Here is a 27,998-nt window from a genome sequence, read left to right as displayed (position 1 = left end):
AAAAAAAAAAAAAAGACACATTAAGCAGGTTTTGAAATTTATTAAAATAAAGTATTAGCAAACAATATGCAAAAACAAAGTTTTTAAGAGTTATGGCTTTGAAAAGCATGATACAGTAAATCCTAATACATTTTAATAAGTATCAAAAAGATAACAGAATTAAAGAGTGTTGCTAGAATTTCACTTTCTACAACATAAAAAGCAGCAGAACAAATCAAGAAGCAGACCTACAGTGCAGCCATTGGTTTGGTCTTTACCATCTGCATATGATATATCTTTTTAAGAGAACATGGGTAAGTACATGCAAACATTCAGTTTTCATGATTACAACGCTATCCAATCTTAAAATAAGTGAATTTCAAAATGCAACTTTAACCAACCAAGTTAAAAAGAAAATCACTTACCCAACCATTATCTTCAAGAGTTCTTACAGTTAAAATACTTCATGGATAAATCAAAGCAACATCATCTTCAATGGTATTAGAAGGGGAAATCTGATCCTAAAAGATTTCTTCTTTTACAAAGAATTTGGGATTCCCTGGCCTCACTGGAGTTTTGTTATAGCTAACATCAGCTAGTATTAAGAAGGTACCACCTATTAGTGGAGGAAAAATCTACCTGTATAAAAACTTCTGAACTTTTTAAAACAGCATCTTAAAATAAATCCTTAAAGGATGATGATTTATGGTGATTCGAAGACTTTTTAATAAGTGAGTTATTTGGACAAGAACTACACAAACTTTTTTTGTGCCATAAATGACTGAAAAATCCTGTTTTTCAATGAAATAACTCAACATTTGTGTTACAGGAATTGCTACCAGCAAGTACTATAGCATGCGCTCTTAACTCTAAAAAGCAAAAACAATGTGTGAAATCCCTTTTGTTGGTTTTGATAAACCATCCAATTTTAGGGTGTCACTTGCATTATTAATACAGTTGTATTTTAGGATATAAGTTTCTTATGAAAAATCCAATATAGCAAAGGCTTGATAAATAGTTACCTGCTGTAATCAGGACACACTAAACTGCAATTCAGCGAATTTCAAAGAATTGTCCAAGTTTCTGTCCAGCAGGTAGAATTCATTTACGCAAAAGAAATGCCTTAAATTCTTACTTTCAATACATGCATCTTTTGCGATAAGAATTCCTAAGGATCTCACCTATATCAATGAGGAAAATGCTGCTGCTCTGGGTGAAACAGGCATCAAACCTGAGATTACCCCCTAAAAAGCTTCCCTAGTTAATAGCTGAGACCACTTATAAACAACAACTTAGGAAAATTCCTTCCCATAAAAATCACCACATACTTCTAAAACCACCAGGCTATCTACTGAAAGATACTTATCTAGCTGATGGGTAGATGGAGGACACATTTATATTCATACTGGAGAGATTAAACGAGGATTTAACTAATAAGACAAAAGAGGGTTCTGACCCTCTTAAAAGTTAATAGGTCTAAAATGTAAGTCATCATTGGAGGTTGAACTCAATAATTATCAAAAGATTCTTCCTTCCTTGAGAAGTAAAAAGGATACTAATGTATTCCAAATGGAAAAGGTGGTAATGATCCAAAATATTATTAAACAAATTACTACAAAAGTATAAAGAAATGAATATAAACTGGTATATTAGATGTTGTCTATAATAGAAGAATAGCACTTTACGAGGTACTATCAATTCTCTAGACTTTCTCTGCTGTTGGTAGGATTTCATTTTTTGTATACACTTTCTCTTCCAACAGAACCACTACAGGGGAAGAAACTGTTTCTCACAGGTACCCTCAGGTAATATGGAAGGTTTTATAACATGAGCCCCAGTTCTTATCGTACAACAGACTCAGATCTCAATATTTTTGATCGTTTTTCATCCTAAAAGGATGTCTTATTCTCAAAAGTTATAAAAGTATGAAATAGCTATATCCTCTTTCTGTACTATTAGTTGTGGCTTGTTGAACTGTCTATCCAGTAATCTTACTCTGGATTTCACCTCAGAAACCCAGCCAGTTCCATTACCACCATTTTCTTTTACAGTAACAATAAAATGTAAAAAATTATTTATATTCTGATACACATACTTGACAGTTTTGACTGATATCTTTCTTAAATTTTCTCTAAAGCGTTTCAGTAGATCAATAACATGCCTACTAGTTTACATTCCGTAACTTTAGCCAGGTAATACCAACCAGACCACAATATTCTATCATGTAGAGACTTTTCTTAAATGTACCTCTTATACCCTGCTCCTTTCTAATTGACATCTTTTTGTTGAATTCATTACTGAAATTTTAATTCTATTCTGGTTTTTGCATTTACCAAACTGGCTGCAATTTTATTATTCCCAGATTCTGTCTTTTTGGCTGGCATATATTATTAACATGTTATATATGCTATAAAATGTAACTATTCTGGTGGTGAGGAAGTTTTCAAAATTTGACTATAAACCATTCTGCAGATCAAATAAAAAAACTGTAATGTTCTCAAATGGTTTCTTTCAAAGGTGCTTTCTTTTCATTGGCTAGAATTTTACTTAGGTTTTTCTGTTTTTAGCTTACTAGCAGATTTTGTTTCCTATTCATTGATATGTGGGCTTCCTTAGGGATTATATGAGCAGATGGACTGAACACAATTTTCACTTAAAATCCAGGGGTGTGAAGTGGACACCTTTGAGGAAATATTGCAGGCTTATACTTCTCCATGAAACAGTTAATAGCTTCAGTACTGTCATTCATGAAACCCAACTAATTAAAGGGGGGAAAAAAAGGCCAGTCATATAAAATCCTGCTAACTCTAAAGGCTGTGGCATGATGACTCCAAATAAGATGACTTTTAATTAACTTAGTTGAAAACACTGATAATACGATTCAATAGCTTCCACTAGTTTACTACAGCTCACTGACGATGATTACATGTATCCATCTTTCAATATGATTTTTGTCCACGAATTTGTCCTGAAGATCATGCCATGAGCCTGGTAAGTAAAATAATGATGAAAATATCTACCTATCACTAAATATGTTCTATCGCTAAACAGAATTCTCTTTCGCATGGCTGACACAATTCTGGATGAGTGTCAGGGAGTATTCCTTTTACTCAGCAAAGGACTGAGCTGAAACACAAATGGCACTTCATCTGAAAGAAATAAGACCATCCACTGGCTGCACTTCAGAAAAGCAATAAATAATGACACAGAAAACAAAAGGAATTGCATAATCTTTTCTTCAAAAAATGTATTTTTTTAAATCATAAAAGAAGAAAGGGCAAAGTAGAAAGTCAAACCAAACTAACATTTTAAACAGAAGAATTGCATGGCTCCATATACTTTCAAAAGGCACCAGAAAATAAAGCTTCTGATAGGTAAATTGGGTCTTTTTCCCCCAAAATAATTTCTTCATTCTCTTGCCATAACTAAATGTCCATTTCACTGCTCCCTAGAAAAAGTGGTTAAGAATCCTTTACTTAAAGCCAAAGGCATGACTGGCTAAATGGATATTTTAGAGTTTTCATGTCCTTCTTCTCTAAAAATTGTGTTCTGAGGTCTAGCATCCATGTAGGTACTAAAACAATGTAAAAAGACAGAGCATCAATGATAAGTGAGAGAACTGTCTGCATTCTTTTATATCAGCTGTCCCAATATCCACTACTGATTGATTTAAATATCAGACCAGTAGTCACATCCTTGGGGACCAACTGAAGAGCTTCCTATGGCTACAGTGCATAGGTCCTTGCATGGAGAGACTTATGAAAGTAAGAGCAATGGCATTAAGTACATGATTTTCCAACATTAATAACATCTATAAAACTGTAGAGAGTTAAAAAGGCACCTTAAGTTGGAGCTAAAGAATAATAGTCTCATATCCTAGGTTGAAAATAAAACAAAAGCTAGAAAAAGCATAACTTTCTACAACTGTAATCTATAAACTGTAGTGTTTGTTAATACAAATGGGGTACCAAGGAAGTAAGGACAAGCATCTAAGTCTAAGTCACTTGAGTGTGTTTTACCAAAGGGTACACTAACAACTGTCACCCATAAAAGTGCAAAATAAAAGATTAATGCATGTCAGAATTAGAGTTCTTGCAACATGGGCCAAAAGCAGCAAACATAGCTGAACAAGGCCGTGCATGCACTGTTAACTAGCTATAAAGTAGTACTTATGATAGATTTTGAGTAAATGACATATACTGGAGATCAGTTATTTGCAATCATTGTTTTTTTTTAAAAAAAGAAATGTTTTACAAGATATATAGTATGAAGTCACATTACACTGACTTTAGCTGTATTGAATGTAAATTTTATGATGTCATCTAGAAAACTATCACTTTGCTTTGACCATACTGAACAATATTTGTTAGAGCAATGCATAGTGTTCCTTCAAATAAAAGAAATTTTTTTATAGTTTCTTTTAAGCCCCAACCATATGCTTTTGCAAAACAATGAATTACATATATTTTTTAAGTTAGTGGGACAAAGAAACTGGTAAAAGTATAGCATCTGGAAGATCAAGAATAGGAGGGAAGACATACTTTTCACTGTATATATCCTTTTACAGTATTATAAATTTCTCATCATGTGATGCACTGCTTTTCAAAAATAGCAAATAAAAAAATTGTTGGGACAATAAAGCAAAAGTGTGTTCCAGTTGAAGAGCATGTTCTGAATTGGGGCATAATACTTACTGTGCATCCTTTACAACACTTTTGAGAGTTAATCACATGAAAATGAATACAAACAAATGTAGATTCATCACAAAATACAAATATATTGGTCACAATTATGTAAAAAAAAAAAAAAAAAAAGGCTGTAGCATGTGTTTTCCATGTAAGCTCACAGTATCTGTACTGAAAGTTTCTCTAAAATTAAAACAAGTCCACTAATAATATAATTGAAAAGAATACTTCTGCACTATGAAACAGAAGATATGGGGTTCAGAGGGGAGCCCATCTGAGTAAGGACTTTGTCCAGCCATTGAAGAGGCCCATGAAGATGAATCTCAATCCAACATGGGGTGCTGGTGACATCCTGCCGGTGATATTCTGCTCCCCAGCCCTGTAAAAATAAGCAAATATCATAGCAAATTCCTCTTTAAACTTCAATGAGTCTAAATCAATTTTAACCTAACAAGCAAAAGATAGTTTAACAGTAAAGATATGTACGATGTATTTAAAAAGAGTAACTATCACAAAACCAATCTTAGCATTCACCATGGAAGTAGCAAGATAGTAGCTGCATTATTCAAAGATATATGAATTTTTTAATAACACATAATCCCCTTAATAGAAACCCCTGGAACCAGAATGTTTCAGATTTTTTTTTTAACTTTAGAAAGGTAACATAGTACAATATCTAATGAAGAAAATATTAGTGTTTCTGCAGTGATGTAGGAAAGGGGAGGGGGAGGGCGGAGGAGGGTTAGTGGGAAATCAGTAAAGGGCCACAAAAATGCTTACATTGTCTATGTTAAATATACTAATTATCCTGATTTGAGCATCACATACTACACCCAGGTACTCATATTAAATGTGGTACCCCAAAGAGATGTATATAGTACAATCGTTTCAATAAAAAAATTTTTTCTTTTAAAAATTCTGCAATGAGATACATTCCCATTTAATGGGATAAATAAAACCCATAAACAACCCTATGTAAGTTCTTGTCAGATTCTGTTACCAAACCATTTATGATTTTCAGGATTTTTGGGGGTTTTGGAGTTTTTTTTGATATTAGATAAGGCATTATAGATGCTGACCAACGCATGCACGTGTAATTTAATGTGGCAACCACATAGTGATTATCCTTTAAGATGGGAAATTACTGGAATAAATTGAGCTGATACTCCAGACAAAAATTAAAACAGAAAATCTTCACTTTTATTTTCCTGGATTGATCAAGTTCTCTGTTTTACTGCTTATGGTAGTCCTGGCCCAGGAAAATTGGGGGTGGGAGTGGGGAAGAGTGGAAAACATGGGGGAGTAGAGATTAAAATAAATATATTTGTCACATTTCTGTAGAGAGAGGAGGATCTACCTTCTGGGTGATTGATAAACTGACACATACAATAGACCTAGAGCAAAGCAACAGAAACACTGGACCATGGGACTGAATGCCAAAAAGAAAAAATTCATACACAACATTTGACAGTTGCTCGGGCTAAATCCTTAAGGACCATGTAGATATAATACAGGTTGCTCAAATAAATCACTGTAATTTTTTCCGAAATTTATTCATGAACCATAATCTCTGGAATGTCAATAAAATCAGGCCAGGAGAATAAATGACAGGATTAAAAAGTTATATGAACTTTGCAAATCTTTAATAACACAGCTTAGATACAAGTAAAATAATTTTAGTACTCGAATTCTGTCAGTCACTCTAATGGAATCTAATAACAATTGAAACTGATGAAGCTTAAGGAACTCAAAAAGCAATTTTAATATTAAATGATTTCTAGTAGTTTAGTCTCTTAAATGAAACTCTTCATAAACTCAGCCCTTATTCAATATCAAAATCAATATCAATCATGCATTTTATGATGTCTGGATTACAAAATGAAATCTTAGACCTATAATGTGACTAAAATTATAAATCCAAGAATTTCATTCTTGACCTATTATATCAAGTTAAAAGTAATTATCACTTCTCATTTAACAAATTTTTTTTATTATAACCTACAGACATAACAGTGACTCAAATTACATTACAGGTAATAACCCACTCACCTTGACAAAACTCATTCGAATGGTGCACATTTTGGTGAGCTCATACACTGCCTCAAACCCATGGTTGACAGACTGAGCCAGAAGCTGAGCAAACTCCTGATTGTTAAAAATTTTGAGGCTGCAGCTGCTGGGAATCTTACAGACAGTGGTGGGATGAAAGCCATGATGAAAGTTGCAGTTCCTACTCTGTACAAATATGCTGCTGTCACTGAGGCACTCTGCATACACCTCCCCGCCAACATAGTACAGATGAACACCTTAAAAACACAGGCACCATGAGAGTCAGCTTAACAAAGCATTATAATGAAACCAAAGAGGTTGTATGGTGCAACCGAAATACCCACTAATTCCTAGCAAACAGTCTTTAGATAGAAGCTACCACTAGATGGCCGTCTGCTGCCAAAGATAATCAAGAGATTAACGTCTACCTACATCTAAACTGGTTCTCAAATAACTAAAGTTAAGCCTCAAGTTGGCAGCATATTACTTTTCCATTCTTAGGGGTTTTTCTTTTTTCCTTTTTCAACAATAATCTATCATCTCTCTGAGAGAAAGAAATGGCAAAAAAACAAACAAAACAAAACCCCAAAGTTGACTTTTGATGAGTCTTTTCAAAGGAATTCTTGGTGCTATCAACTATCACAAACAGTCACTTGGCAGAGCTTTGCACTCTCTTTTTGCTAATGAAGAGAACAGCAGCATTAAAAAATAAAAGACAGGGTTACATATGTAATTTCAGGTCACAAAAAGAGCTTTCAAATGGGAGGTTTATTTTACTTTCCTTTAAAAAATTCTGTTGATATTGAAAATATATATAAATAATAGGTAAAAATAGCTTCAATATTAAAATTCAAATTACATAACTAAAGCTGAAGTCACCTAGTATTCTCCCAACCTATCCATCCACCACCTGAAATTCATTTTTCTTCCTCGGAGGTAGAAACTATTAGTTTGGAGTATGTCCTTTCAAACCTTTTAACATGCATTTAATTAAATATATATGTTCCTACAGAATATTTTTGTGCAGTTTTGTGTGTATGTGTGTTTGGTTTTGTTTTTAAATATAAATGGTATCACACTCTATTAATCAGAAACTTGCTCTTGTAACTTAAACAAATCTTCAAGATTTTACTATGCTCTAAGATATAAATCTGCCACTGTATATATATTCTAAATGCTACATATAATTCTAGAATATGCATTCATTTATTTAACTATCTACCGATGAACAATTTTTCACTACTGCAAACCGTGCTTTTTAGCACCATCCCTGTAATATCTCTGTACACAAGAGAGTCACATACTTGTATCAGGCCATGACACTTAAAACTGTTTTATTTCTGAACAAATAAAAATGACTCATGAAAGAAAGGGTCCAAAAACTGTATACTGAGAAAAAAGGGGAAACTGATTCTAGAATTTCAGAGTTCACCAAATAGATATTTCCCTTAAATGATTTCTATTATAGTGGAAGGGGGGAAAAAAAATCAATGCACAGATAGATGTTTGACATTTCACATAAAAAATCATGGCAGTAACTTCAAGAGAACGGGAACTTGGTTTTCAACTTATTTTTGGCCACAGTATATTTCTGAATCTCTTCTATAAGAAATCCCATTGCAAATAGATTTATTTACCTTTTGCTCTTATTCGGGACTAAGACTTTCTCAAGTCAAACAAGCAAAAAGCAGCAAGGAGTAAAAACAAAACTTCTCAAGAAACAGGCAATACACTCTACTTGGGATGGATTTCCTACCTGACTACTTGGTACATGAGACTATGACATTTCATTGCACTGTGAAAAGTGCCTTAGCTTGTTTGTGTGGCAACACCTTGCAGGATGAATTATAAATAAAACTTTGTTACCTGAATTTTAAAAAAGGCAGGGGTGATAGTGAAGCCACTGAAAACTTAATGTCATTTACACTGGATTTCCCAACACTAACTCTGCTCTTCCAACGTTATGTTAATTCTTACAAATCAATCTCAATACAAAATATTCCGCAAGTACCATAATTATAAAATTCTAATCCTTCATCAGCATTCATATATTCCACAAATATTTGGTGTGTATTTACTGTGAGCCAGGCATTGTTCTAACTACTCCTCAATACTGAGGATATTGTTGTGAACAAGGCAAATTACTGTACAGCTTACATTCCAGGCAAGGTAACACTCAAAAAACAAAGAATAATATGATTTCAGATCCTAGTACTAGGAAGAAAAACTAAGCAGGATAAGAAAAAGGGGACTAATTACATCTTTATTTCATTAAGACATTTTTCAGTATCTGCAACTTGAGGCAGAGGACATGCCTTAAGCTTCCTCTTATGCTTCCAGCACCATACACAATTCATGGTACACAGCAAGTACAGCAAATGACTGAATTCAGTTGAATGTAAGGAAATAAGATTACCTTTTCCAATATGTCGTCTAGTGTTTTCAATCGTCGAATTACGATTAACATTTGACAACAGCCCCAAACAGAATCTACTTTTATTATTTGAAGGATCTGTGAATCCATCTACTAACACACTAGTAGAAGATGCATGAAAAGCTTCCCCGACACGATTATTTAATTCATAGTAGACAATTGAACACCAATGTTTGGGCTCTTCATAGGCAACAGGCTGAACATCTGTGAACAAACCAGAAAAAAAAAAAAAATTAATAAAATTATTATCAGAAACTCCAGATTCTTTATGTGTTTGTCCTTTAACCCAAACCAAGCACTACATGAAAAATAAAATTTTCAGATATTTAACTTAAGTCTCACCACCCTTCCTGGCTTTGAGTCTATAAATCAAAACACAAACACTAGAAACAGGCTTGAATATGACCATTTTAAAAATTATAGAAATACAAGGACAGGCAACTATCTTAGTCTGTTCAGGCTGCTATAACAAAATACCATAAACTGAGTGGCTTAAATAACAGAAATTTATTATAATTTCACAGCTTGGGAAGCTAGGAAGTCCAAGGTCAAGGTGCAGCAGATTATGTGGAGTGAGAGCCTACTTCCTGGCTAGTAGACAGCAGCCTTCTTGCTGTGTTACGCATATGGCCTTTTCTCCATGAGTGCTCACAGAAAAAGATTCACTTCTCTTCCTCTTATTATAAGTGTACTAGTCCCATCATGATGACCACACCTTCATGAACTCATCTAAACCTAATACTTCCCAAAAGGCCCCATCTCCAAACACCATCACATTGGCTTCAACAAATGAATGGGTGGGGGTGGGTGGGGAGAGGACACAATTCAGTCCATTAGCATTCCACCCCTGGCCCCCCAAAATTCATGTCCTTCTCACATGCAAAATATATACATCCCACCCCAATAGCTCCAAAAGTCTTAACTAATTCCAGTGTCAACTTTAAAGTCTAAAGTTCAGTCTCATCTAAATATCATCTAAATCAAATGAATGAGACTCAAGGCAAAATTCTGATGCAAAATTCTTCTCAACTGTAAATCTGTGAATCCAGACAAGTTATGTGCTTCCAAAATACAATGGTGGAACAGGCATAGGATAGACACCACCATTCCAAAAAGGAGAAATAGAAAACAAGTAACAGGTGATGGGTCAAGTAAGTCCAAAACCTAGCATAGCAATTTCCATTAGACCTTAAGGCTGGAGTATGATCCTCTTTGGTTTGATGCTCTGCCTCCTGGCCCAATGGGTGGCAATGCCAACACGATGGCTTAGAGGGGTGTCACTCCACTGCCCTCTGGGGGCAGCAGAGATTGCACCCCCATGGCTTCAGTCAGAAGACGTCTACCCTGATGAAACCAAGGAAGTGGTCCTAATGATGGATCTCCATTCTTCTCTTTTCCTGAAGAACAGTACAAGTTTGCAGCCAAATAAATTTATTGTCCTGTCCTACAGAATCTAAGAAGTCTGACAGCCTTCCTTCAATCCAACCCATCTCTGTCCCCTTCAGTTCAAACTGGCAGTGTTCCTGCTAGAGTGGCTGATCAGGGCAATGGTTCACACCCACTATAATTTCATTATCAAATGGTCAATCAGCAAAATGCTCATGTTCTCTTCTGAACATGCTTTCTCATTTTTTGCAATATGGATAAGATGAGAATTAGTTCTGGTTCTGTTTTGCTTAAACAATTCCTTCTCAATTCATTTCTCTCTTCTCACATTTTACTATGAACAGTCAGGATGAACCAGGCCACTCCTACAACACTCTGCTCAGAAATCGCCTCAGCTAAGTATCCAATTTTATCACTTGAAAGTTCTGCCTTCCGCAAAACACCAAAACATGAACACAATTCAGCCAAGTTCTTTGCCACCTTATAACAAGGACATCCTTTTCTCTGTTTTCCAATAATATGTTCTTCCTTTCTGCCTGAGAACTGATCAGAATCACCCTTAATATCCATATTTCTATTAACATTCTGCACACGATTATTTATGTATTCTCTAAGAAAATGGAAGCTTTCTCTACAACTCTCTTCTTTTCTTTCTGAGTCCTCCACCATAATCACCTTTAACAGTCCCTTAAGAACTCTTCCAGCCCCTACCTTCTACTTAGTTCCCAAGCCACTTCTACATTTTCAAGATATTTGTTATAGCCGCACCCCACTTCTTGGTACTAACTTCTGTCTTAACTGGTTCAGGCTGCTGTAACAAAATACCACAGACTGAATGGCTTAAACAACAGAAATTTATTTCTCACAGTTCTGGAGCCTGTCTAATATCAAGGTGCCAGCAGATCTGGTGTCTGGTGAAGGTCTACTTGTAGAGAGCCACCTTATCACTGTGTGCTCACATGGCCTTTAGTTGGTGTGTGCTCAAGGACACAGAAAGAGGTAGAGAAAGGGATCTCTTTTCTCTTCTTATAAGGGTACTAATCCCATCATGAGTACCTCACCCTCATTACCTCATCTAAACCTAATTACCTCCCAAAGGCCCCATCTTGAAACACCATCATGTTGGGGGTTAGGGTTTCAACATATTAATTTGGGGAGGACCCGATTCAGAACATATAAGCAACATCACATTTTAAGTTGTTTTCCTAGCAGATCTAATTACGATTTAAACTTGAAACATAAATTTCTTTATCAGCAACCTAAAAGATTTAACTATATCAGTATCTATAAAATTATTCTAAACGAAAAGTTGAAAGAACTAAGTGAGACTCTAAGCAAACTAGAAATAGAGAAACTTCTTTAACTTGATAAAGAACACCTACAGAAAAGCTATAGCTAACCTCATACTTAATGGTGAGAAACTTGAAGGCTTCCTAAGATCAGTAATAAGGCAAAGATGTCTCCTATCACACACTTTTTCAACATCATACTGGAAGCCCTCACTAATGCAATAAGACAAGAAAAGGAAATAAAATGTACACAGATTGGGAAGGATGAAATAAAACTGCCTTTGTTCTCAAATGACATGTTTGTTTATATAGAAAATCCAAAAGAACTGACCAAAAAACTTTGGGGACTAGTAAGCAATTACAGCAAAGTTAAAGGATACAGAGTTAATATATAAAAGTCAATCACTTTCCTATATACCAGCAATGAACAAGTCAAATTTGAAATCAAAAAGTCATTGCCATTTACATTAACAAAATGAAATACTTAGGTATAAATCTAAAAAAATAGGTACAAGATCTGTATGAGGGAAACTACAAAACTCTGATGAAAAAAATCAAAGAAAAACTAAATAAATTAAGAGATACTTCATGTTGAAGGATAGGAAGACTCAATATTGTCAATATGTCAGTGCTTCCCAACTTGATCTATGGATTCAACATAATGTCAATCAAAATCCCAGCAACTTTGTGGATATCAACAAAATGATTTTGAAGTTTATAAGGAAAGGCAAATGACCCAGAACCACCAACACACTACTGAGGGAAAAGAACACTAACACAATATTGAGAGAAAAGAACTAAGTCAGAGGACTGATAGTACTTGACTTTAAGACTTACTATAAAGGTACTGTAATCAAGATAGTGTGGTACTGGTGAAAGAAGAGACAAACAGACCAAAGAAACAGAATAGAGTGTACAGAAATTGGCCCACATAAATGTAGTCAACTGATCTTTAACAAAGGAGCAATAGTCTTTTCAACAAATGGTATAGGAACAACTGGACATTCATATGCAAAAACTAAATCTAGATAAAGACCCTATACTTTTCACAAAAATTAACTCAAAATAAGTCATAGACCTAAATGTGAAATGCAAAAACCATAAAAATTCTATAAAATATAGGAGAAAATCTAGATGACTTTGAGTATGGTGATGATTTCTTAAGATGCAACAACACCAAAGGTACAATCCATGAAAGAAATAATTGATAAGCTGTACTTCACGAAAATTAAGAACTTCTGCTCTGAGAAAGGCAGTGTCAAAAGAATGAGAAGACAAACTGCAGAGGGAGAGAAAATATTTGCAAAAGATAGATCTGATAAAGAACTATAATCTGAACTTAAAATTAAACAAAACAAAAAACCTGATTAAAATATAGGCAGAAGACCTGAACAAACACTTCACCAAAGACCTAAAGATGTCAAATAAGCATATAAAAAGATGCTCAACATCATATGTCATTAAAGAATTGCAAATTAAAACAATGCGATACTACTATACACCTATTAGAATGGCCAATATCCAAAATACTGACATCAAATGCTAATGAGGATATGGAGCATCCCATTCATTGCTGGCGAATAATACATTCACCAAATGTACCAAAATGGTACAGCCACTCTGAAAGATAGTTTGGCAGTTTCTTACAAAACTAAACATACTTTTACCATACTATCCATCAATCATGCTTCTTGGTATTTAGTCATGAGTTGAAAACTATGTCCACACAAAAACCTGCACATTGATGTTTATAGCAGCTTTATTCATAATTTCCAAAACTTGGAAGCAATCAGGAAGTCCTTCAGTAGGTGAAAGGATAAACTGTGGTATATCAAGATAATGAAATATTACTCAGTGCTAAAAAGAAATGAGCTCTCAAGCCATGAAAAGACTTGGAGGAAACTTAAATGCATATCACTAAGTCAAAGAAGCCAATCTGAGAAGGCTATATACTGTATGATTCTAACTATGTGACATTCTGGAGAAGTCAAAGCTATGGAGATAGTAAGATCAGTGGTTACAAGAGCTTAGTGGGAGGGAGGGATGAACAGGCAGAGAAGATTTTTAGGGAAGTAAAAACAATTCTGTAGGACATCATAACAGTGGATGCATGTGTTAAAAAAAACCCATAGAATGTATAAAATCAAGAATGAACCCAATGTAACCTATGGACTTTGGGTAACAATCATATGTCTATGAAAGTTCATTGACTAACAAACGTATCACTCTGACGCAGAATGCTGATAATAGGGGGAGGCTGTGCATGTATGGGTAAAGGGGATATGTCAATTTTGCTGTGAATCTAAAACAGAAGGAAGGGAAAGAGGGAGGAAGGGAGGAATAAAAAGAAAGGGAGAAAGAAGAAGGGAAGGGGAAGAAGGGGGAGAAGGGGAGGAAGGGGAGGAAGGGGAGGAAGGGGAGGAAGTGGAGGAAGGGGAGGAAGGGGAGGAAGGGGAGGAAGGGGAGGAAGGGGAGAAAGGGAGGAAGGATGGAAGGTAGTTAGGCAGACAGAAAGGCATGCAGGCAGACAGACAACTAAGTGAACGTTATCTCTGAGAAAAAGTGGTGTGCATTTAAATTTTACGTGTCAGAACTGCCTAGGGAAAAAGGTTTATACATGACTGGCCAAACTTATTGTAAGAGTCAATAATTCACAATGGACACAATAAGTGGGAGAGACACATGGAAGCTCTCCATCCAGGTGTTGTTCTTGGAGGTGAAATCAATCAGACAGAGAAGACATGGATCCTCAATTCTACTTCTAAAAAAGGCAGGGATAAAAAATGTCCAAGAAAGACTTAAGAGTGGTCACATGGTCTGTGCAGGCAGTACAAAAGAGTTGATTAACTTATCTTTTGAGAGTAGTTTAACATTTAAAATTCAATTCTGATTATTCAACTGCCAGAATTCAGATGAGAAGGGATGGAGGAAAATAAACTAATGTTTATTAGAAAGAAGTCTTAAGAGCTTATATTTTAAAGAAGTTCATGTGAAAGATAGAACAAGGAAAGACCCATAACCAAAGACATACAAATGGGTAGGAGGAAGTTATAAGAATAGTGTCAGGAAAAGACTAGAGCTACAAATGAGCAGAAACTTGTGGAAAAAAAACAATGCTAAGCAAAACTAAAAATGTAATTTTGGTTAGGAGAAAAGAAGAACAGGAAAAAAAGAACAAGAAAAACACTGCCTCTATTCAAGGCAAAGGACCTACTGTTGTTAACAGGTAGTTCAAGGCATTTCAGTTTAACTTTGATTTTCCTTTTGTCATCTCTGTTAAAAAGAAAGAAGAAATAAAAGGGTAATTCAAAAAGTTTGTGGAAAAATAAAAGAAAAAGATAGGATGAATCTTTCCATGAACTTTTTGAAGACCCTCAGAGACATAATTTGACTAGAATGAGAAGAAATTCTGGTGAGAAGACATCCATAGGGATGAGAAAATTTGAGTGCCAAGTTCCTCTAAAGGGGCTCAGTTGTTTGAGACAGATTAGTTTTTAAGGCACATCTAACATACAACGCTATTAAACAGCACCCCAATCTTTGGAGAATCGGGAGAAAAGAAAAGGAAAATGGTAAGTGGAGTAAATAAATATAGCCCATATTTTCAAAAGGAGGATAATAATACAATTTATTATGTACAACCTAATGCTGTGTGCTAAGATCATTACATATATTGTCTAATTCATTTGACACACTGATTTATTCAACATACTAATAAAAAAATATCATCCCTATTTATTTTTTCAACAAGGAAACTGAGGCTTAGAGATTTTAAAAGCTATCCTAATTTGCAAAGCAAATAAGTATAAACAAGAATTCAAACCCAGAAACTCATGTTCTAAGATATTTTGCTATAACTGAAAAATAGATTCCATGAATTACAAATTAGCATGATGTAATCCCTACATAAATTCTAGACTTTAAAAAGCAAAGATGTTATTCAAACATTAACAAAACTATTAGGGGGCCTGAAATTTAACTGTTTTTAGGAATGTGGGACACACAGTATGACAGTCATTCAGTATCACCACAAACATGTACAAAACACATACAAACACACAGTTTTAAGAACTGTATAAATGGCATTACCTTACTTCCTCTACACTTGTGACAAACTAAGAAGCTTAAGGTCTCAAAACAAATTGGCTCTGAAACCACAATGACACCATAAATATATACAATTTTTCATCTGTCAATTAAAAAAAAGAAGACACAATTAAAAATGCAAAAAGGAACATCCCACAATAAGATATCACTTCATACCCATAAAGACGGCCATTATCCGAAAAAACAGAAGCTGTAAGTTCAGCTGGCTGATTAGCTCACTTGGTAAAGCATGATACTGGTAACACCAAGGTCATCGGTTTGGATCCCCTTACTGGCCAGCCACCAAAACAAACAAACAAAAAAACATAAAACAAGTACTGACATGGATAGGGAGAAATTGTAACCGAATGTACCACTGGTGGGAACATAAAATGGTGCAGCCTCTGTGAATTAACATTTTGGTGGTTCCTCAAAAAGTTAAACAGAATTAGCATATGATCCAGCAATTCTATTCCAAGTATATAACACTCAGATGAGTTGAAAATAGGGACTGAGACAGTAACATGATTCCCAACAGCCAAAAGGTAGAATAAACCCAAATGTCCATCAACAGATAAACGGATAAACAAAATATGGTCTATAGACTCAATGGAATATTATTCAGCCTTTAAAAGAAATGCAATTCTAATACACACTACAAGCATAAACCTTGAAAACATGCTAAGTGAAATAAGCCAGACATAGAAGGATGCATGTTTCCACTTAAACGAGGTACCTAGAATAGGGAAATTCATAGAGACAGAAAGGAGAATAGTGTTTACTACAGGCTGGGGGAGGGTGAATGAGGAGTTATTGCTTAATGGATACAGAGTCCTGTTTAGGACTATGAAAAGGTTCTGGAAATGGATAGTGGTGACAGTTGCACAACACTGTAGATATACTGAATGCTACTGAACTACACACTTTAACAACAAAGCCCCAAAATACATGACACAAAAATCAACAGAATTGAAAGTAGAAATAAAAGATGCAAAAATAATAGCTGGGAATTTCAATCCCCCTCTCAATAACTGATAAATTAATTAGGAAGAAAATAAATAAGAATACAGAAGACTTGAACAACACTATCAACCAACTTGACCTATTGGAACCCATAGAATGAAACTCTGACACCCTACAATATCAGAATATACAATTTTTTCAAATGCACATGGAAGACAGACCGTATGCAATGCCAGAGGTCGGCAAATCCAACAACACATAAAAAGCATTATACATAATGACCAAGGGAAATTTACCCCAGGAATGCAAATATTCTAGGTTTTTCAGGCCATATACAATCTCTGTTGCATATTTATCTTCATCTTTTATTAACAAACCTTTAATAATGTAAAAACCATTCTTAGGTCACAGCTTGTACGAAGACATACACAAAACAAGTCTCAAAAAATTTGAAAGAACAGAAATCATACAAAGTATGTTCAATGAAATTAAATTTGGAATGAACAACAGAAAGAAACAGGAAATCCTGAAATATTTGGAAACTGACTAACATATTACTTAAAAAACCCAAGGGTCCAACAATAAATCACAAGGCAAATTTAAAAATTTTTAAGCTGAATAAAAATAAAAGATATTAAAGTTCGTGGAATGCAATCAAAGCTGGGGTTAGAGGGAAATTAACAGTTATGAACATCTATGTTGAAAAAGAAACAAATCAATAACCTAAGATTCTATTTTAAGAAAATATAAAAAGAAGAGCAAACTAAACCCAAAGCAAGCAGAATAAAGGAAATAATAGTTATCAGAATGGAAATCAAGAAGAGAAAAACAAAAAAGAAAAATCAATAAAACCAAAAGTTGTTTTGAAAACATCAACAAAATTGACAAACCTTTACCTAAATGAACCAAGAAAAAAAAGACATGAATTACCATAATCAGAAATAAAGACATCAATACCAAGCCTACAGAAATTAAAAGGATTAATGAAATAATGCTATGAAAAACTGTATGTCAACAAATTACACAATTTTGATGTAGTAGGAAAACTCCTAGAAAGACAAATTACCAAAACTGACTCAAGAAAAAAATATCTGAATAGACATAACAAGTAAACAATCTGAATCAGTAATTTCATGTCTTCCCATGAAGTTAAGTCCAAGCCGAGAAGACTTCACGAGTAAATTCTATCAAATATTTAACAAAGAAATAATACTAATACTTCACTCTTTCAAAAATAGGAGAGAACACTTCTCAAATCACTCTATGAAGCCATTACCCTGATACCAATGCCAAAAAAAGACATTTCAAGTAAACTATAGACCAATATTCTTCACGAATAAATAAGTTAAATTGGTCAATAAAATATCAGTAACCTAATCCAGCAATATATAAAAAAAGGATTATATGCCAGGACCAAATGGAATTTATCCCAGGAATACAAAGCTGGTTTAACAACAGAAAATTGATTAACGTACACCATATTACTAAAAAAGAACAAAAAAACAAATGATCATCTCAACAGATGCAGAAAAAGTATTTTACAAAATTCAACATACATTCCTGATAACAATTCTCAACAAACTAGGAATATAAAGGAGTTAGTAGTTTAATGGCTAGTTCCTCCAGAACATTGAACAGAAGTAGCAAGAACAAGACATCCTTATCTTGTTCCCTTAAAAAACAATCCCATTCATTTAAGGATAAATTTAAAGAGAAGTTGAGTTGGGCCGGCCCGTGGCTCACTCGGGAGAGTGCGGTGCTAATAACACCAAGGCCCAGCGTTCGGATCCCATATACGGATGGCTGGTTCGCTCACTGGGTGAGCGTGGTGCTGACCACACCAAGTCAAGGGTTAAGATCCCCTTACCGGTCATCTTTAAAAAAAAAAAAAAGAGAGAGAGAGAAGTTGAGTACAAGACTTGTCTACTGAAAACTGAGAAGATCTAAATAAGTGAGAGACATTCCACACCCGTGCACTGGAAGATTCTTTACTGTTAAGATGGTGAATCTTCTCAAATTGATATAGATGTTCAATGTGATCTCTATCAAAATCCAAGGAGGGTTTTTTTTCTCTTCTGCAGAAACTGACAAGCTATGCTAAAATTATATGAAAATGCAAAGAATGTATAATAGCCAAAAAATTTTGAAAAAGAAAAACAAAGCTGAAAGACTAACACTTCTTACTTTCAAAACATACTATAAAATGGGAGAAAATATTTGCGAACCATATATCTGGTACAGGATTAGTATCCAGTATATATAGAGAACTCCTAAAACTCAACAATGAAAAAACGACCCAATTCAAAAATGGACAAAGTACTTGAACAGATATTTCTCCAAAGAAGAGAGACACATGGCCATAAGCACATGAAAGATGCTCAACGTAACATTAGTCATTAGGGAAATGTAAATCAAAACTACAATGAGATACCACCTCACGCCCATTAGGATGACTACTATAAAAAAAAATACCCAGAAAATAACAATGTTGGCAAGAATGTAGAGAAATTGAAACCTCTGTGCATTGTTGGTGGGAATATAAAATGGTATAGCCACTGTGGGAAAAATATAAAGCTGTTCCTCAAAATATTAAGAGTAGAATTACAATATAATCTAGCAATTCCACTTCTGGGTATGTACCAAAAAGAAATGAGAGCAGGATCTCAAAGAGACATTTGTATACCCATGTTCATAGCAGCATTGTTAACAACAGCCAAACAATGGAAGCAACTCAAGTGTCCACCAACTGATGAATGGATAAAGAAAATGTGGTTTACACATACAATGGAATATTACTCAGTTTTAAAAAGGAATGAAATTCTGACACAGGCTACAACATGCATGAATCCTGAGGATATTATGCCAAGTGAAATAAGCCAGTCACCAAAAGACAAACACTGTATGAGGTACTTAGAGCAGTCAAAATCATAAAGAGACAAAGTACAACAGTAGTTGCTAGGTGCAGGGGCAGGGAGGAAGGTGGCTATTGTTAAATGGATATAGAGTTTCAGTTTTATAAGGTGCTGTGGATTCAATGTCTCCCCCAAATTCACTGATGCTTTACACCCACTGTAACAGTGTTAAGAGGGTAGGAAATCCAAATATGGTATTTAAGTGGGGCCTTTTAGAAGTGATTGGATGGTGAGGACTGTGACCTCGTGAATGGATTAATCCTTGTGAATGGATTAATGGTCTAATGGGTTATAGGGAGTGCTTCTAATGGCTTTATAAAGCAAGTGAGCATGTTAACTCTCTTGCTCATGCCGTTCTTGCCCTGTGATACTCTGTGTTGACACAGGACTCTGTTCAGAACCCCCACCAAGAAGAAGGCCTTCGCCAGATGCATCCCCTCGACTGCGGACTTCCCAGTCTCCAAAACTGTAAGAAATAAATTTCATTTTCTTATAAATTACCCAGTTTCAAATATTCTGTTATAAGTGGCAGAAAACAGACTAATACGCAGATGAAAAGTTATGGAGATGGAGGATGGTGACAGTTTCACAACATTAAAAAGGTATTTAATGCCACAGAACTGTACACTTAAAAATAGTTAAAATAGTAAATTTTATGTGTATTTTCCACAGTTACAAAACCGGGGGGGGTGGGGGGGAAACCTTACTTTAAAGCTTAGAACCCAACATTATAAAGTATAAATATATAGATAATGAACAAAATTGAGAGTCCTGAAATAAACCTTTACATTTATTGTCAATTGATTCCTGACAGAGATACCAATTCAATGGAGAATTGATACTCTTTTCAACAAACAGTGCTGGAACCAACTGGATCTCCACATGAAAAAAATTAATTTAGACATTTACTATATACCACACACAAACTTAATCAAAATGAATCATAGGCCTACATCTAAGAGCTAAATCTACAGAACTTTTAGAAAAAGCATAGAATATTTTCTTGATCTTGGGATAAATAAAAATGTATGAGATGAAACACCAAAAGAATGATACAGAAAAGAAAAAAATTGATAAACTGGACTTCATCAAAATTTAAAGCTACTGTGCTTCAAAAGACATCATTAAGAAAATTAAAAGAAATCCACAGACCGAGAGAAAATATTTGCAAATCATATATCTGATAAAGGACTCATATCTAGCATATACAAAGAACTCTTACAATTCAATAAGAAGATAAACACCACAATGGGCAAAAGATTTAAAATAAACATTTCACCAAAGAAGATAAATGAATGGTTGATAAGTATATTTAAAAAATACTCAACATCATTACTCATTAAGAAAATGCATATTAAAACCACAATGAGTACTTGACACCCACTAGAATGGCTATAATCAAAAAGAGAGACAATAACAAGTATTAGGACCATGTAGAGAAACTGGAATCCTCTTTCTTTGCTGGTGAGAATGTAAAATGGTACTACCACTTTGGAGAAGTTTGGCAGTTTTTCTTAGTTAAATTTACCATAGTAAGTCAGCATTGTTTATACTAACCAAAAACTGGAAACAATACAAATGTCCATAGACTGGTGAATGGATAAACAAAATGTGGTATATCCACACAAAGGAATATTGTTCAGCAATAAAAGGAACTACTGATATATGCTACAACACGGATAATCCTTGAAAACATTACGCCAAATAAAAGAAGTCAGATACAAAATACTACCTGACTCTATAAGAAATGTTCAGAAAAGACAAATCTATAGAGACAGAAAACAGATTGGAGGCTATGTGGAGCTAGGGATGGGAGTTGGGATAGACCACAAATAGGTAAAAGGATCTTTTTATAGGATTATAGAAATGTTCTAAAACAAGGCTGTGGTATAAAACTTCATATACTTATCAAAAGCATGAAATCACACACTTAAAGTGAGTGAATTTTATAGTATATAAATGATACCTCAATAAAGCTATTTTTAAAAAGTGGCCAAGAAGTTAAAAAAACAATAACAACAAAATAAATATGGTGAGTACTTCTCTTACCTCTGCTGGATATACTGGGCATAATCTGAGGAATCATATTATTGCTTGTATCCATAGGCTGGGAATTATCTTGACCCATCTGATCATCTGGTGGCATATAGGCAGGAGGAGGTGTATCAGCTAAGAGGAAGAAAATGAGACAAGTTAAAGTCCCCCCAAAATAGTTAAAATCTTCTTCCTCCTCAAAGTTATTACTCTAAGAGCATTAAAAAATTCATAAGATTAACAACAGAGTTCATTACTGAACATCACACACACAAAAATGTAGGACACAATCCTAGAGTAAGGGAAAAGGAGCAAAGACAGCACACCTAAGAGCTACTGAAAACCTACTATGATCCCACATTTATTTAGCCCAGATCCCTGGTAATCCAAGACACTAGGATCATTGCTAAAATTCACTAAAAGAGAATTCAAGGTCAAGAATTTTGTCTTTCTTTGTTTAGAATCATATGCTTAGAGAAACTACAGCCACTGCAAATCAATCTGAAGGACACAGATTATCCTAGTGAGGGTATACATACTACAGACACCTTTAAATTATCAGGATCATCACATACTGTACAATGTCACTTAAAAATTGAAAAAATAACTATGCCATCAATACTAACAGCCATTACCTAATTCTTCTGCAATGTTCAAAAATGGCTGTTGTGTCCTATTAAAGGGCTAGGTAACTTGCTTAAGAAACTGAATGTTAGCCAGAAAATCTTTTAAGTTCTAATCCTCACGGCTAAAAATCTTTGCAAAAGCTAGTTACATTTCTTTGTGTCAGTAATTATAAATGCTGAATACAATTTGTCTTTCACCCCAAGGTTTGTACAAGATATATTTTGAAATAGAGCTACAATCAGCACTGAATCTAAGACAAAGTCTAAAAATTTGTTTTTGAGCAAATTCCTAAAAGTAAGTTAAACAGTTGGCATTTAATTCTCTTTCAAAAAAACAAACCTGCAACAATTGATATTTTGCTGCAGTACAGAAATCACAAAAAAGATATTTATACATGACTGCCTGACAATAGTAGGTGCTCAAATATTTCTTGACAGAATGGTATAATGATGTGTCCACATGTAACACAACCTTAACGAAACTTAGGAACTTTATAAAATCTACTCATTATCTTTCTTCAGTCAAATCAGTTCATCAGTTATCTCATTAAAGATAACCAGGACTCATTTTAAACTTTCACAGTCTAAAATGATTTGAAAAGCAATGTAGTACAGTTTAAAGAGCATAAACTTTAGAGTCAGACAACCTGGGTCATTTATTAGCTGTGAAACCTTTAGGCAAGGTACTTAAACATTTGGGGTTAATATCAATTTATTTTTCCATCTGTGTTGTTCTGAAGATTAAATTTAATGCAATAACTTTCATCACAATATCAGTTAAATAAAAGATACTTATTAAATGGTACTTAGTATTGTAAATTAGATGAAAATATCTAACTTTAAGCCAAATATGACTACTTCCATTATTTAAACACATGGTACTTGGCAAAATAAAATCAAAACTCTTCTAGAAGTTGAATATAGAGTCAGAAACAGCTCTTGACATACAACAGTTCACCCAGAGGGCTAGCAGTAAGAACAATTGCTGATTTTCAGGGATTATTATTACTACTTTTTTTCCCCCAATAAAATAAAGTCTTACCTGGGAGCTGAAATGGACTTCCTGGTCCAGAACTTGCCGGAGAGTTAGGATATGTGCTGCTAGCAGGGGAAGGGGGATAGGGGCTATTTGGAGATAAGGGAAAAGGAGTATTGTTGGGCTGGTGGAAAGAATCTGGAAACGTGGCATTTTGTGGCATGTGCGGTTCATTGTGGCTCAGGTTCCTAAACTGAACCAGAAGGCTGTGTTGTGGATTGAATTCATTATGACGAGGCACTAATACTGGAGGTAAGACTGAAAGACAAAAATAAAATGTCATCTGTTAGGAACAACTAAAGTAAATGCCCGATCCACATTAAGGAGTTGAAAGAATTCATGTAAGACTGTAAACGTATTAAAACAATTTACTTTTAGGAAGAGCTATTTTGTAGAACCTGAATCTAAATTTACATAACTAAACCAAAAATTCTGTAAGCACTTAACCTGTATAAGGTACTAATTGAAGACAGAAAATCCAGAAAAAATACCACTCCTGTTGTATAGGAGATAAGGCATATTAAAAAAAACACCATTACAGAGAATTTAATATAACAGGAGTTTAACAAAGGTGAGTACTCCCAGCTAGCAAGGAATCAAAATATTGTGGTAAAGACGAGACCTGATTGAACCTTATGGAACAAGGAGGATTTCACATAGGAGTGCTAGGGGTGGAGAGATGTAGCGGAAGGAGATGGAGGTACTCCAGGCAGACGGGATGAGAAAAGATAGTCAGGTGGCCTCGGCAATGAACTAGAAGGTAAGGTGAAATTGAGGTCACTTACGTGGATGCCCTGAAAACCTCCACATTTCCAATTTTGAGTACTTCCAGTTTTTTAGTTTGAGAGAGCTCACATGTTACGTCCTTCACTAAGGTTTTCCCTATATACCATAGGAAAATAGTAACATTTCCTAGGTAGGATTCTTCCATTCAAAATCAGTCTTCGAAATATGACCATAATGAAAATATATACAACAAAATCTAAACATTTCAACAAATACATTTTTTAAGATAAACTTGAACCTTACTCAAATGTTCACCTTCTCTGTAGGCCCAAATAATCAATCACATTCAAATATCTGATTACCTTTTGCTACAAGAAACTGAAACAAACCTGACTCTTCAAAGTTTTACTAAACCAATTCATCTCTTTTATAACTTTCCTACATTTGTCAATGCAATTTCACTTTGAAAAATCTCACTTTAATTATGGTATCATTAAGTACCAACAAAATTAGTTTGTTCTTGAGTTAAGTAGGTCATATCTCCCCTTCCTGAAGTAGGGATGTACACAACAAATCAGAGACTCTATAAGTCAATATTTGCACTGTTTGTATTTTGTTTCTTTTCATTTTACTGTATTAGTGTTGTAAATATGTGGTTAACATCTGACTACAATTGTTTTGTTCCATTGTGTATTAACTACTATATCCCTTACAGAATGATGAGGCAGCTGCCCTTAGAGAGTAGGGCATTAGACAACAAGAATTTCTATGTTTAGTTGGCTAGCACTCTGAAAGACTTAGTGAAATAACTACTTAAAAAGCCAGTCCAGCAAGAACTGTTTTACTTTTTTTTTAAAAGAGACATAGCTAAAATCACCGTCTTCTCTCTTATTTGTATATTATTTATGCATGACTTTTAGAAATTATTGTATTTTCATCCAAAATAATATGTGAATAGTTTTAAAAAGACAGATGCTATAAGAGTTTATAACAAAAACAGAAATTTCTAGCCCCCTTCCATACTGCTTTCATAGACAACTCTTAGCCATTTCTTCTAACATTTCCTTTGCACAATGCTAAATAATATTGCTTATATTGCTATTACTGACCTGTCAAGACCTTATTTGTAGTCTTGCTCTTGTGGCAAATAAGGCATATTATTCTCATATTTCTCATTTTATTCTATCCCACTCCCATTCCCCTCTCCACAATATGTTACATAAAATATTTTGGCTAAATCAGTATATAGTATTCATATTACATATAACAATATTATTCATTGCTCAGCCAAGTATACAGTTAAATATATTTTTAAACAATGCTTTGATTAAAGTTAACTATTGCCTTGGTTCCTTCATTTGCTTAATTTTAAGTTCAAACCACTAATATTTTCAGAATTCTAACAGATCTGTCAAATGCCTATCAGTACTATTTTTCAGATGCCACAAATCATCAAAAAATTTATTGATTGCATGTTTTTCCCTGGATCTTCCATCCTTTTGCACCAACCTAGACTGGTTGCTACTTATGTCTCCTATAAATTTGAAGTCCTCAGACTTCTTTCCTTCTTTCCTGTTGGATCCCATTTCCTGGATCTCATCCTCTATTAGCATCCTAAGAAAGGGTAAAGGAAGATAAAATTTTCTGATTCCTTGCATGTATGAAAATACTTTGTTTTCTGTTTGTCTGCAGGCAGAATTTCAGACAACTTTTTCCCTCTGAATTTTGAGGTCACTACTACATTTTCTTCTAGAATCCAGAATTGCATTGAGATATCCAATATTCTGATTGCCAGTCCTTTGTATGTGCCCTGTCTTTTCTCTGGCAGCTTTCGGAATTTTTTTATCCATGATATACTAAAATTTCATATGTGGGTCTTTTTCTATCCCTTGTTCTGATTTAGTAGTCACTAGGCCTCTTCAATTTTCAGTCCTAGAAATTGCTCTAATAGTGTTTCTTGGAAAATTTTCCCTCTGTCATTTTCCCTTATGCTCTATTTCCAGAATGCATTATTCCATTAGAATTGATATTTAATTTGAAACTGATTTTGGGCCAGTTAGTGTTTTAATTTAAGCACTTTTTCATGCACTGACTCATCTAATCCTTGTAACAACCTTATGAGGTAGGTATTATTTCCATTTTACAAATGAGAAAACTAAATCAATGAAAGATTAAGCAACTTGCCTGAGGTCACACTGATAGTATGTAGTAAAACCAGTATTCAAATCCAGAAAGTCTGTCTCCAGAACCACAGTCTTAACCAATAGACAATATTGACAATTAAACATTGGACTACCTAGGTTGGCCCTCTATTTTTCTTATGTTTGTTATTGCTTCCCAACTATCTTTCCACCTTTTTTATCTTTTTGCAATACTTTCTCATCCCACTATATAATAGCTGTGTGATCTTGTATAAGTTATTTCCCATTTAAGTCTTCGTTTCCTTACCTATACACATAAAAGTTAATTTACAGGGTTGTAAAATGTTAGTACCCTTTTTTAACCCTATGAAAGAATAATCTCATAAGGTTAGAAAAGTGCCTAGTCCAGAAGTGCTCAATAAATGTTAACTGCTATTACTGTTACCACCACCACCACTACAAGGTTCAAAAAGTTCATGGAACATGGTACAATCTTTTAATTAAATTTTTCCATGAACTTCTTTCTTAAAGCACCTTCATACCACTACTACTTTATTAACACTGGTACTATGTAACAGCCTATGAAACACCTGCTTGATCAAGGGGGTAAGCAGGTTAATCCAGCTGAGCCAATCTGACCCTTCCCCTAAGATGTCTGGACTTGGGACCAAAAATGAGGTCTCTATAATCTCTTTCCAGTAGTTGAACTAGTAAGATATGGAATTTTCAGAGTCATTTAAAATTATCAGAGCTATACCTCAGTCTGTTTTACGGAATGAATCACAGTTGAGAAAAAATAGGACATTTCTACTGGCTGATTATTACTCACACCCTGACTATGATGGAATGCACAAAATTTCTAGACTTATTCCTAGCAAATACCAAGCTTGGGAGTTTTTCAGATTACACTTCTCTGTTAAATGCTCACATCTTCCTTCCCTCATCAATTCTTTCAGGCTACAGCTCTCCTTGGACTGAATAAGAAATTGAGAATCACCTCAAATGTCAACAGGCAGCTCTAAAGCCTTAAGTTGATCTTTCCCTGACAGCACAACCACTCCTATTCTTTTTGCTAGTCTCCACATTCAATGCTATCTTCAGTCTTTTTACCACACTGGTCTTGTATTAGCTCCATGTGAAACGCAGTGTGGCAGACAGGTTCTACGTTAGATGCCATGATTCCCACCTCAGGGTATTCACACCCTTGGATAATCCCCTCTCCTTGTGTGGGAGTATGACCTGTGACTTGCTTCTAACTTAAAGAATATGGCAAAGGTGATAGGATGTCTGTGATTACATTCCATAAGAATATAATGTCTTTCTTGCAAGAAGACCCTCTCTTCCATACTGGCTTTGAAGAAGTTGCCATGGGTGTGAACTACCTATGAAGGCGGCCATGGGGTAAGCAATTTAAGGTAGTCTCTAGCTGACAACCAGCAAGAGTCCAACAGCCTGCAAAGAATTGAATTCTGTCAACAATCACGTGAGCCTGGAAACAGATCTTTCCCCAACTGAGCTTCCGATAAGACTCAGCCCGACCAACACCTTGATTACAGCCTTGCAAAGGATCCAGCTAAGCTGTGACTGAACTCCCGACCTACAGAAACTGTGAGTTAATAACTGTGTGTTGTGTTAAGCCATTAAGTTTGTGG

At 34.7% G+C, this 27,998-nt stretch overlaps 1 protein-coding gene across 4 annotated transcripts in view; it reads right to left on the bottom strand.

Annotated features, from left to right (window-relative positions):
* Positions 1–25: 25 nt before the first annotated feature.
* Positions 26–27,998, bottom strand: part of SMAD5 (SMAD family member 5) — a 51,169-nt gene continuing 23,196 nt past the window's right edge. For all 4 annotated transcript variants that reach the window (XM_063086136.1, XM_063086137.1, XM_063086139.1 and 1 more), the window contains 5 exons: positions 23,486–23,737; positions 21,833–21,952; positions 9,130–9,351; positions 6,714–6,970; positions 26–5,043 (listed from right to left, as the gene is read on the bottom strand). In XM_063086136.1, the coding sequence (XP_062942206.1) occupies positions 4,900–5,043; positions 6,714–6,970; positions 9,130–9,351; positions 21,833–21,952; positions 23,486–23,737 (995 nt within the window). In that variant the 3' untranslated portion in view covers positions 26–4,899. The remainder of the gene's footprint in view (positions 5,044–6,713; positions 6,971–9,129; positions 9,352–21,832; positions 21,953–23,485; positions 23,738–27,998) is intronic.

The sequence above is a fragment of the Cynocephalus volans genome, chromosome 2, assembly GCF_027409185.1.
Source record: "Cynocephalus volans isolate mCynVol1 chromosome 2, mCynVol1.pri, whole genome shotgun sequence".
In the NCBI taxonomy this organism is placed as follows: domain Eukaryota; kingdom Metazoa; phylum Chordata; class Mammalia; order Dermoptera; family Cynocephalidae; genus Cynocephalus; species Cynocephalus volans.
Note: the sequence above shows the minus strand (reverse complement) of the source record. Positions and strands in the feature narration are given on the sequence as shown.